Source organism: Schistocerca nitens, chromosome 1, assembly GCF_023898315.1.
Source record: "Schistocerca nitens isolate TAMUIC-IGC-003100 chromosome 1, iqSchNite1.1, whole genome shotgun sequence".
Classification (NCBI taxonomy): Eukaryota; Metazoa; Arthropoda; class Insecta; order Orthoptera; family Acrididae; genus Schistocerca; species Schistocerca nitens.
Window position 1 is genome coordinate 602,664,790 of NC_064614.1, and position 12,915 is coordinate 602,677,704.

Sequence of the window (12,915 nt, forward strand, 5' to 3'; positions counted from 1 at the left end):
TGTGCTGAGTTTAGAGGTGAACAGTGTTTGCAAAATTCATTCTAGGGCGCAACAATCCCCCCGCCCCGAAGTATGTGCTCCTAGAATGAAATTTTCACTCTACAGCGGAGTGTGCGCTGATATGAAACTTCCTGGCAGATTAAAACTGTGTGCCGGACCGAGACTCGAACTCGGGATCTTTCCCTTTCGCGGGCAAGTGCTCTACCGACTGAGCTACCCAAGCACGACTCACGGCCCGTCCTCACAGCTTTACTTCTGCCAGTACCTCGTCTCCTACCTTCCAAACTTCACAGAAGCTCTCCTGCGAACCTTGCAGAACTAGTACTCCTGGGAGAAAGGAAGTTTGGAAGGTAGCAGACAAGGTACTGGCGGAATTACAGCTGTGAGGACAGGGCGTGAGTCTTGCTTGGGTAGCTCAGTCGGTAGAACACTTGCCCGCGAAAGGGAAAGGTCCCGAGTTCGAGTCTCGGTCCGGCACACAGTTTTAAACTGCCAGGAAGTTTCATACGTGCTCCTGTTGAACGACTTCAGCCATTTGACAGTGGGCCACTATGGGCCTGCGGCAAGCTGGGTGGACGTACCGACGGCTCGCTGCACATGTTGGGCACAATGTATTGGTGGTGCGTCGCTATTTTCAGCAGTGGTCTATGGAACATTCACCCACCCGCAGTCCAGGTTCTGGGCGTCCGCACAGCACGGACGCATATCGAGATCGACGCATGGTGAGAACAGTAGTGGCCAATCGAACATCATCCACAGAAAAAATCTGGGAGCGCGTTACACCTGATGTGTCACCACGGAGCGTTGGGAAACGCCTGCTTGCAGCAAGACTACGATCATGCGTACCTCTGACCAGACTACCACCGACACCACAACACCGCCTAACATGGTTACTACGGTGTGGTGAGAGAGTCGACTGGAGAGTGGAATGGCACTGTGCTGTCTTCAGTGAAGAGAATAGGGTCTGTATGTATGCAAGAGATTGACGTAGACTTGTACGGCGTAGATCTGCTAAGCGGCCTATTCTGAAGTGTATTCACCCAAACACACAGGTCCCGCCCCAGGCTTCATGGTATTGGGGCCACAATTACAAGACGCTGTCACATTTGGTGCTCCTGTAGAGTAGAGTAACCAGTGCCCGCTACATCGCACAGGTCGTTATCGCCGTGCTACTGCCAGTTCTTCGACAGGACGGTGACGTGCTTTTTCAGCAGGACAATGGATGTCATGGCTGCTGCGACCGAACGTGCTCTTCCTAGCGTACAACAACTGCCCTGCCAAGCAAGATCAGCAGATTTTTTTTTTTTTTTTTACCAAATGAACACGTATGGGACATGAAGCAGGAAATTACTCGTTCTCCAAAGCCTTTTGCCGAATTGAGGCAAATGGTGCAAGATGCCTGGGGAAATCTATCGCCGGCTGCCATTCGGCCCTTTATGATCGTTAGGCGCTCGAAAATACACGCCTGCGTTGCCACCAGAGGAGGGTAAGCTATGTACGAGGGGCGTTTGAAAAGTCCATGCAAAAATAAAAACTACTTACGTGTTTGGGGTAAACCTTTTTTTTATTTTTCGACATAGTCTCCTTTTAGACTTATACACTCCGTCCAACGCTGTTCTAATTTGTTGATCCCTTCCGAATAATAGGAATTGTCCAAGTCTGCAAAATAGCTATTAGTTGTTGCAGTCACCCCCTCGTTTGAATAAAATCTTTGTCCCGCCAGCAATTTCTTCAAATTGGGGAACAAATAATACTCCAAGGGAGCCAAATCTGGAGAATAGGGGGGATGTGAAACGAGTTGGAATCCTATTTCCATTAATTTTGCGACCACATGGCTGAGGTGTGTGCTGGTGCATTTTTCGTGATGGAAAAGGAATTTTTTGCAGTCCAATCGCCGGCGTTTTTCTTTCAGCTCGATTTTTCAAACGGTCCAGTAACGATGAATAATATGCACCTGTAATAGTTCTACCCTTTTCCAGAAAGTCGATGAGGATTATCCCTTACGAATCCCAAAAGACAGTCGCCACAACCTTTCCGGTCGAAGGAATGGCCTTCGCCTTTTTTGGTGCAGATTCTCCCTTGGTAACCCGTTGTTTGGATTGTTGTTTGGTCTCAGGAGTATAGTAATGAATCCATGTTTCGTCACGGAGGCAGTGACGAAACGACGCTTAAAGTCCTGCGGATTCTTCCTGAACAGCTGCAACACTTCACACGATTCCGTTTTTGGTCAAGCGTGAGCAATCGCGGAACCCATCTTGCAGAGAGCTTTCTCATACCGAAATGTTTATGCAAAATATTATGTACCCGTTCATTCGAGAGGCTACAGCACTAGCAATCTCAGGCACCTTAACTCTTCTGTCCTCCATCACCATATCATGGATTTTATCAATGATTTATGGAGTCGTAACCTCCACAGGGCGTCCAGAACGTTCAGCATCACTTGTGCCCATATGGCCACACCGAAAATTTTGAAACCACTTACAAACTGTTCTAATCGAAGGTGCAGAGTCACCTTAATGGTTATCAAGCTTCTCTTTAGTCTCCTGAGGCGTTTTGCCTTTCATAAAGTAATGTTTAATCACCACACGAAATTCTTTTTCGTCCTTTTTTTGACAATCAGACTTCCTTGATTCACACGAATGCCAAATACAAAGAAATAGACCAATACGGCTGAAACATGGTGTGTGTTCTTTCTAAAGATGCTACTAATGCATGACATTGATACGAGCTGATGGTGCCATCTCTCGGACTTTGGACAGATTTTTCAAACGCCCCTCGTATTAATGCGACTGTTTGGGCACACTTTACAGTGACTGGGTGTTTCATTTGGTCTAAATTTGCTATCATATACACCTATAATGATGAACTACCTGTCATATCACTTGTCAAATAAATGACCTTGGCCCTGTTTTCCGGCACTGCAGAAGCAAATACCATCAAGGACAGATACGGTACCTCCTTTTGCGCTAAAGTGACCATCCAAGACATAATTCTTAAGACGTATCACGCTGCCTTGTCTGTTTCGTTTAATGTAATCGGTCCGCCTTTTATACTGGTCACCCCACCATACTTCTTTGCCTTTGGTTCTTGAAACTTTTTAAATAGGCTCTCCCGTGAATCGAACAGTGCTGCACGTTCATATCTCCCTCTACTCCTGTTTGGTACGGGTCTCACACATGTGGGTACCACGTTTCGTAAGCAATCTCAGTTGTAGACTGAGTCCATTTTCTCAGTAGCTTACCAATGAACTGATGTCTGCTACCCACTTTACCTACAACAGAGCCCGTATGATCATTCCATTACGGGTTTCTGACAGTCACAGCAGAAGTACCGGAAACTACATTAAGCTACTCAATGTTTTTTATTGTTCCGTTTCTTTTTAAATTGTCTTGACTAACATAATCATTTCTCTTGTACTATAATAAAGAAACTGAAATCTCTTTCAACAAAACTTTTCTAGTTATGTGGCCTTGCCGTCATGTAGCATTAAAGATCAAACAATTCAGTGGCTGTTGCAGTGGCCTTCGTATGAGTAGTGTTTACGAAAAGAAGGTATGACAGTCTATTTTGTAATCATGGCAACAGAGTCCTTTCTTAAGCGGCCCCTAGAAGGTCAATAATATTGACAATATTTCCCGGATGCGCAGTAATATTGACCGTCTCACTCCTAAACTTTCCTAGAGATTCCGCAATAATATCGAGAACATCAAAAACTTGCCGGCCGCTGGTGGCCGAGCGGTTCTGGCGCTACAGTCTGGAACCGCGCGACCGCTACGGTCGCAGGTTCGAATCCTGCCTCGGGCATGGATGTGTGTGTTGTCCTTAGGTTAGTTAGGTTTAAGTAGTTCTAAGTTCTAGGGGACTTATGACCTCAGCAGTTGAGTCCCATAGTGCTCAGAGCCATTTGAACCATCAAAAACTTTGGATATACGGTAGAACCCCTCTAATCCGTCCGTCACTCTGGTTAGTGCGACCATGCTCAGGCTCGCGAGCCTGTGCCGACTTGTCACTGACTGGACGCCTGTCGGGCCATTGTTGCGGCGTCCATCGCTGTGCATATTGCTATACTCTACGTTATTGTGCAGTTTTATCCTTTGTTTGGATTAAAAAACGTCGTTGTTTGCTTTATTCCGTGTTCTCTACAATACTTATTACTGTAGATTCATTGTGTGTACAGTTGTCTGTTTTTCAACATGTCTGGATTCAAACGTAAACACGTAACTCTTTCACTAAATGAAAAATTAGCGGTGCTAAAAAGACTAGACGAAGGAGAATCGCTCCAAAAATTTGCAAAGGAACTGAATGTAGGTGTTACGACAATTAAGGATTGGAGGAAGAATCGGAAAGACATTGAATCCTATACAGTTACGATTGATGGTGAAAACTCTGAAGAATCGCAAAACATTAAAAAAGCCTAAACTCGAACTGCTTGATAACGCATCGTGTATGTAGTTTTGTCAAGAAAGAAGGAAAGGAACTCCAATATCCGGGCCAATTCTCCAAGAAAAAGCGATAGTCTTGCACAAAAATCTGGAAGCCGAATGTAAATTTGCTGCCAGTGAAGGCTGGATTGATCGTTGGAAAACCCGTCATGGTGTCCGATTTGTTTCTATTTCCGGTGAAAAACTATCTGCCGATGCCGCAGCTGCTAAGGAGTTTTCTGTTAAGTTTCAAGAAATTATAGAAGAAAATTAACTGTTACCCTGCCAAGTGTATAACATCGACGGGAACTTAAAAATGTTGCCAACAAAAACGCTCGCAGCTTCAAATGATTCTGTGGTAGGCACGAAACTTAGAACAACAGTCATTCCTTGTAGTAACTCAGATGGTATCCACAATCTCCACTTGTTCGTCATTGGCAAATCTAAGAAGCCAAGGGCATTTAAAAATATAAACTTCCTTGCCGGTTTATTACCACAATCAAAAATGTTTGGATGGACTGCAACCTAAAGACATGAAGCAAAAAAATCTGCCTGTTCGTGCTCTACTGCTGTTGGATAACGCACCATCACATCCATCTGAGGAAGATTTGGTGAAAGGGGACATAAAAGCTCTCTTTCTGCTTCCTAATGTGACCTCACTCATCAAACCAATGGATCAGGGCGTTATCGAATGGTTAAAAAGGCGATATAGCAGAAAGTATATCAGCTCAATCTTGGAACAATCTGAAGGAGGTCATAACTTATTTGAGGCAATGAAATACCTGAATATCAAAGATGCTATCTACACAATAGCTGCAGCATGGGATGAACTGAAACCTGACACACTGCGGAAATCGTGGCGTAAGCTTTGGCCACAAGTTATAACTGAAAATGAGCATACCAAAGATGAGCAATGCAACGACGCCCTGGAAATCGTTAAAGATCTACAAACTCTGGAGCCGAACGTCCCTGCGAATGAAGTTGAAGACAAAGACTGACACTTTTGAAGAGCTCAATGACGACCAGATTGTTGCCGCTGTTAGCCAGGAAACTGTGAATGAGGACTCGGACGGCGAAGACGAACCCCCCACCCGGATTTCACACAACGATGCAAAAAACGCTTTTAACCTCGCCCTTCAGTACGTCGAGCAGAATCCAACTCCAATGGACGTTTTGTGGATAAAAAAATGGAGGGACACTGCAGCTAAATCTAGCATAACATCTGCTAAACAAAAATGTAGCATTGACTTTTTTTCCAAGTGATTTGTTTTCATTTTTACTGTAAAAACAATGCATCATTATAATCATTTCTTAGTTTATATATACAGTAGTTTATTTCTTTGTAAAAAATTTCTTTTTTATATACAGTGCAATAAACATTTCTTAGTTTACAGTATATATCGTTAATACGTTATTAAGTACAGTACAGTACTGTAATTTGTTTGTCGTTTTTCCTTTTAAAACCAATACATATTATAGTGTGTGTAGACGTTTTTTAGTTAATGTATTGTTTAACACTGTGTAAAAAACGTCTTTTTATATTACTGTAGACGTCTTTTAGTTCTTAAATCGTTTAATTTCTTGTACTAAATGTTTTTTGATATTTTTTGCAATAAATATTAGATTTTTCGGATAATCCGACCTTTTTTTCGTTCCGACCATGGTCCCGGTCCCGAAGGTGACGGATTAGAGGGGTTCTACTGTATACTGCGCTTCATGGAAATATTCCGTAGTCTGTGCGCAGTATTGACACTATGCTTGACAGTCTTTTCGCGTGTTGCACAAGCCAAAAAGATTACGTTAGGTTAGATTCGCTAATGTTATGTGGGAAATGAGCTCAAAACAAGACAAAATAGCATTATTATTAGAGTCCTCGTAATATAAAAATCGAGATTGCAAGGTTTGGGCAGATGAGTAAAAAATTGGAAGTGATAGAATGATAAAGAGTATGATTTGTTCCTCAGAAAATACACGGAATGGCTGCGCAGGAAGATGATTCCAAAAAATTTAATTAATGTAAAATTGTGAATAAGAGTATATATAGATATTTTTCTCTGTGCATACATTACTACCCGAATATAATCCTTTAGCGCACGTATTGTTGTACAGTACGTTTCCATTACCATGTCTCAAATAATGTAGGGTCGAACCCCTTTTAAGTTTCAAGTCTTCGAAAGAACTGCCAGTAGCAAGATATCGTAGCGTAATAAATGCTGACTTGGTGCAACTGAGCCTCGCAAAGTATTATTTTGTTTTTTGATGATGAGGACATGGGCGGCTGCAGAAGTTATGACAATGTATAGCGATAACCATTTCTAGTAATGTATCGATCACTAACACACCTACAGTTCCGCTAATATTTTTTTTCCGTACACTCTCAGTAAGTTATCGTGAGTCTACTTCGACATTCCTCGAACTAATTTTCCATCGACCTTTCTTCTGCCTGCAACAAAGTAGAGCAGTCATCACAGTAGTAGCATCTTCATCGTCCAACATTCCGAACCACTTTTTTTTTTTTTTTTTCACGTTAGGCTACTATTGACAATAGTGTTTAGCAGCCCGGTGTGAACGTCAATAATATTGCACAATGCTGTGCAGTACTGTTGACAGTCTAGAGGCCGTTTTATGGTATCTAGTCCTACACATCCCGTAACTGCAATGAATGTACGTTTGACCTTAGTTTCCTCATTCAGATTTCGCTGCAACATCAAAATGTGGGACTGCAATTTTTTTACAAAATTTCAATTCCACATAACGTTGTTGTCCAAGTATTCCTCGCATTCTTGAAAAGTTAATTTGCTTCCAATTTCCTTACTGTTTTCAATGTCATTACATTAATCGCGCGTAACGTCGCATCGTTGTAATTCGGACTGTACGTTGTTGCTCTAGGATATCATTACGTTGACATATTTTGATCTGATAATCTATTTAACGTAAAATGCAACACCGTCTAAAGTAGTAATGGTTTTTGTCTCTATACAAGACAGGCTGTAGAAGCCTATGTTGCTAAGTATGGTCGTCTTTGTGTTTTGAGACGGTCTCAACCTAGACAGGAACGTTAGAAACGACAGTGTAACACAGATTCTCTGAAACTCAGGAAATAAAAAAGAAACAGACAATTATAAGCTGTATATACCGTTTGAATAAGGCATGAAAAACAAATACTGTGTTTACGCCACGAAAAATTAATTTAAAAAATTAAAGATTGAGGAACCATTTCGAGCAGTGATGTGATGCGTCCATTTATACATTATGGTATTAAACAACGATTCCACTTTAAAAGTCACTACAGCTTTCCACCGTATACGCACGATTAGTTGCTCGATACAGAGTTCAAAAGCCTCTAGTTATGAAGATATACTATTCGACGAACATAAAGGTTTAAGAATTTCGATTGAAGCAAAAATCTGATGTTACCATCACAGTATTTAAAAGCGAACGGTTTGAAACACACCGACTTCTGAATGTAGGAGAGCACATCCATAATAAATAGAAACTTCAATTGGCTCTAGAGAGATGTAATTAAATTTCATACAGCGCCCTCGCTTTTATAGACAGGAACCCCCGCGTTCTTTGTATTTTTTTTCTTTCTTCACTGGACTCGGATATTCGTGTTCCGTCAATGTTACGCTGGAGAGAGCGAGAGGACACCGGTGGCGCTGGATACTTAAAAAATAAATAAAATTGAATGAATAACTAAGAGCAAAGTGTGATAACTGTAACGGTGTACTTCTAATCTTGAAAAACGATCGACTTTTCACATAACTGTGCTGGAGTAAGCCTGGCAGTATTTGTGGTTAAGTACTGTATTACTTTCACTTTAGCACTGGATGAGAAGCTTTCAAACATTTTTATGGGGTGAGGTGCATACTACCTTCAAATTTCAGGCAGAAATTAATTACTGTTCGTTGTGCCATTATCGCCACACTCCTCATTTTGCTTTTATGAATTAAAGAACCCAAATAACAGATCATTGTAAATACGAATCTCTAACACCGAGGATGACATAAGATTTAGAAATGTAAATAGGAATAAAAATACCTCGTTTCTTTCGTGGCTATATACTGCCGTCTTATGGATGGATTCCACACAGCGTTCTACTTTTCTGTTCCATGCACAACAAGGGAACTCTGCATTTATGTCAGCGACTATGGAAAGCTAACTTTAATTTGACATTCAACGTCCATCAATGGAATTTCCTGCCTGAGAGCTACGAAGATGACCAACGCTTCCAAGTTTAGCCAAACCAGTGGTCCGCGTTAGACGCCACGCGCTGCAAGTAATACGAAACCGCACAAAGAGTTAGCATCTGTTCTAATTTCAACAGCTTGTAATGCCTGCGAAACTACGCTAAAAGGCTGCTGAAACAACGAAGCCCGTCTATAGTTAAAGTGATTAGTGCTTACAACGAGTACTTACGAAGTATTGAAAGTGCAGAAAAACTGGTACCGTCGAGCTGCAAAACCTTGTTTGCTACTGATGCCACGGTCGCTGGCTAGCGTTTTCGTTATCTCACTGAAAATGAAAAAGAAACGCCTGGTAAAACAAAATTAATAATCACTTTCTATAACTGGCAGGAATATAGTGCGCACTATTCGGTTTTTAAAGTGTGCGCTACGGCGCTCTTATGAAAAGTTGCGTGGAAACATTGTTTAAATATCTCTCGTGACGATACGAAACGTCTTTGTGTACAACAACAATTATGTTAGTTTTTTTTTCTTTCACTGCGATAAATTTAGAATAGAGGAGTGGAAATAAGTCGCAAGTTATACGGAAGCGCGCACGTCACTTTAAAATAGCAACTGATATTTTTATAATTGCTGGGGAGAAAAGCGTTTATTGAAATTGTTTATTTCTAATGTTGTCTTACCAGAGGGAATGCAGTGATGCTTCATAAAGTTCGCTGTTCTAAAGAACGTCGTTCTGAAACTTTCAACTACCGCACTTCGCACCCTCCATGTCGTTTCGTCGTCTACTGCCGACAACAGATGGCAGCACTTCACCTCCACAGATAACATAGAAATGAATGTCGGAGATGCTTACTGCATTGTGAAGCAGGTGCAGGAGGTCGTGTTAAAGATTGCGGAAATGCAGTGTGTACAAATTTTGAGACAGAATTTATTTATTATGAAGTAGTTGCGGGAGTATGTTTTTCTGACGTTAACCAATAGTTGTGTCGAAAAATGGAATAATGACAACTAAATCTGAAATTAACCTCCAAAATTTCTATGTTTACAATTCTTCGTATGGGCAGAAGGAAGGGGAGGTAGGACCCATGACGCTTATTTTTGTGAGAATTACAGGAAATCTTAATTAGTAAAGAGGAAACTGATATTCTCGTTGCAGGAACTCAAAAATATATTGTATTATTACCCGCCGCAAACAGACGTCGATACTCAGATGAAAAATGTTGGCCTTAGTGAAGCAATAATTAAGTTTACCGAGTAAGTATATCGGATGCAATTCAAGTAAATATTACTTTTGGAGCAGTAGTCAACAGATCATTTTGTTTGTTTGTTTTTCTTTTTATGATTGCAGTACTTTCAGTCCAGACCTACCATGTGACTCACTACATACACAGAAGACGAAGCAACTTTACTATGAACCAGAGAGCGGTTTTTGGATGGTGATGGTAATTAGGATTTTTGCCTGGCATTGTAAAATTTCATTGGCGAAGTGCCGTCAAAACATAGCACAGTTGTTTCGCCATATAACCAACAGAAAAAGACAAAGTTCTAATCAGTTAAAACATGCAATATGGAATAACATGTAGAATCCATATTATTACCAGCCGAAATATATTTATTTTTCTGAATGCGTTAGTAACTATTCGATGGTTTCCATTGAGTTTATTTAAAGTAGTAACAAAACATTACAATTACACAAGCCTACCAATTTACTGAGAGCAATCTAGCCACATTGGGAGACAGTGGACACACAAATTATTTGTTTGCCAGTAGGAATGCCCCTGCTAGGCAATAGTTTTACTGTTTTTCATGTGGCTTTACAAGCTCAGTGAATATGAAACCATTCTAAGAGCAAAACACATTAATATGAGCGGAAAACCATTTTTTCAAGTGGGGGAGAGTTGTTGTGATTACACACACACACACTCACACACTGTTCTCAATGTTTTCTTAAGATTATTTCAATTGCTAAATACTTCGTTTGAATCTAATTCGAAAATAAAATTTCTAATTTACAGACTGTCAACATTCCTTGCGTCTCAAAGACGAAAGATGATACAGAGTATTTGGAATATCAGAGTGATGATGTCCAAGACACTGTCTATTTGGCTGTGTTAAAACAGTCATATCAGATGTTTCGCTTGTTCAAGAACTCATTCACAGCCATTCTTGATAGTAAGGATGGAGATGTTGGATACTTGAAACAGAAACTGGAAAATTTCTTTTCGAGAGTAAGATTTTACTGTTGTGTTGCCTGTAGAATTATGTAATTGATACAATCAATGTTCCTAATGTTCTGAGTATTGTCAAATCAACACACATGTAAATTGCACTGGAAAACTTACTGTGGGTATTAATATTCCTGGTATTTAATGTACTTGGGTATCTAAATTATTAATTAGTAAGTGTGTTTTTATTGTTTTGTGGTGTTTTTAAGTTTAATCAAATGAACCCTTTTCCAGTCCACTCTCCCCTTATTGAATTATGTATAATGCAGTGTCTGTCTATCTCTCTTTTTTTCTTTAAAATTTAGGATCAAGTGATATATAATATTTTTATATCTGGCGGGGGGATCTTCTTAATTTTTCCTATCACATTAAATATAGGAATACCTAGGGGCATTAAATTTTATCTTTGCAGTATCTCCTCACACTGAAGCTCAACCATTGTGACATACTGGATGTATTTCAAGGAATTCAGTTCCTTCCATTAGATAAACAAACATTCCTCAGAGTGCAGTGTTTTGTTAACCTCATTGAGGCTATGTTCCAACAAGTGAAATATACAGCCTTCCTGTACAATGACCAACTAGTCTGGTAAGTGTTAATTCATATAGAAAATGAATTGTTTCGTTAAACCCTAACATCTTGGAAATAATTCCCTAATTTTTCAGGAGTGGATTAGAACCTTGTGATATGCAAGTGGTTTATAGGTATCTAGTAACAAGTCTTCTTCCAGCTCACTTAGAGACAGAGTTGCAAGGTGGATCTATGCCCCGACATCCAACAACACAGTTTTCAACTACTCATTATGGAAGGTTTGTTGCACTTCTTATTTTGTAAATTTCTGTGTGGAAGTACTGTACAATTAATGAGCAAACCACACCATATACATGGTTATTCTAAATGATGTCCCAGTTTCAAAACTTTGTATTTACTCAAGTACAAATCCAAAATGAACAGGCTTTATGGGCCATTCCATTGGAAATCATCAGATGGGGGTTGCATCATGGTTACAGATTTTAATGAAATTTCTACAATTAATATCTGCACTAAAGTAAGTTCATATATCAGGTATTGCAATTTGAATCCCCTGGCGGACTGAGCCAGGCCCTCCCAAAGTTACAATTTTTGGCCAAAAAAAAGGTGCCATCATGTGTGATATACTAGCTCCTCTAGTAAATCAGATACAGCCAAAAGGTTGGTCTCATTTGAAAGGTAACACCTCTCACTTGTAGGAGAAAGCAAGGATGTGGTGCAATGGGCCACAGTTTGGAAGTAATACATGGACAAACAGCTAAAACAAGTTATCACATTTTTGCAAGTTTCCAATATTTTTATCATCTCATGTATGAATTATAGTGCTGAAACATCATTTGGTGTGTATAGAGAGGTGATAAGGCTGAATCCATAAAATAAATTTGGTTATGTTACTTGCATGCACACATTGACTTTTTGGATTTTGAAAATTGCGAAATTGTCAAAAGTCAGTATTTGGGACCTCCCCAAATGCAATATGTGCAAGGTTACAGCATGCTGCAAATTGCTTCATTATGTAGCTTCTTTCTAAGTCTAATTACCCCCCAAAATATCTTTGTGTGACTCCCATTTACTGTAAGTCATTTAACAATGGTCTAATACAGATACACCACATATTATACCACGCATTCCATGAGTGAATGAGCCTATGATTGGAAGTTAAAAATGTGAAAGTCATGACTGTGAATAGTTTCAATCAAATCCTGAGGCACTGAAGTTACATGTAGAGAATAGAATCATTCTGCAACCTTTTTTTTCCTTTCATTTATCACCATAATCTTAGAGAAGTTACACTCGTGGGTGGTAGTAGTAAACAGTAGGTTGTCAAGTTTCCAATGATTTAACACCATTATTGACAAACAGTTCATTGTTGTAATGATTGCCCAACATTATTGACAAACAGTTCATTATTAAGCATGTTTTCAGAAGCATAGCTAGATAACTGCTAAACTAGGAGGCATCACCAAGTTCGTTTGCATTAATTTTTTTTTTTCAATGAAAGCTCTCCCATCTGTCACTAAAATCGTGCATTGGTTTTTGATAGTAAGG

General features: G+C 40.0%; 2 protein-coding genes across 4 annotated transcripts in view; one reads left to right on the forward strand and one right to left on the reverse strand.

Moving 5' to 3' along the window:
* LOC126256619 (uncharacterized) overlaps positions 1–9,444 on the reverse strand; it is a 504,533-nt gene extending 495,089 nt beyond the window's left edge. The window contains exons 1-3 of one of the 2 annotated variants that reach the window (XM_049955497.1): positions 9,292–9,444; positions 8,841–8,936; positions 8,463–8,694 (exon numbers count right to left, since the gene is read on the reverse strand). The gene's annotated coding sequence lies outside the window, so the exon portion shown is untranslated. The remainder of the gene's footprint in view (positions 1–8,462; positions 8,695–8,840; positions 8,937–9,291) is intronic. The other variant, XM_049955496.1, reaches the window with a different exon arrangement.
* The window catches only part of LOC126256655 (vacuolar fusion protein CCZ1 homolog), a 56,982-nt gene continuing 53,496 nt past the window's right edge, over positions 9,430–12,915 (forward strand). The window contains exons 1-6 of one of the 2 annotated variants that reach the window (XM_049955499.1): positions 9,430–9,687; positions 9,768–9,865; positions 9,960–10,053; positions 10,627–10,839; positions 11,249–11,424; positions 11,502–11,645. In XM_049955499.1, the coding sequence (XP_049811456.1) occupies positions 9,613–9,687; positions 9,768–9,865; positions 9,960–10,053; positions 10,627–10,839; positions 11,249–11,424; positions 11,502–11,645 (800 nt within the window). In that variant the 5' untranslated portion in view covers positions 9,430–9,612. Of the gene's footprint in view, positions 9,688–9,767; positions 9,866–9,952; positions 10,054–10,626; positions 10,840–11,248; positions 11,425–11,501; positions 11,646–12,915 lie in introns of those variants that run through there. The other variant, XM_049955500.1, reaches the window with a different exon arrangement.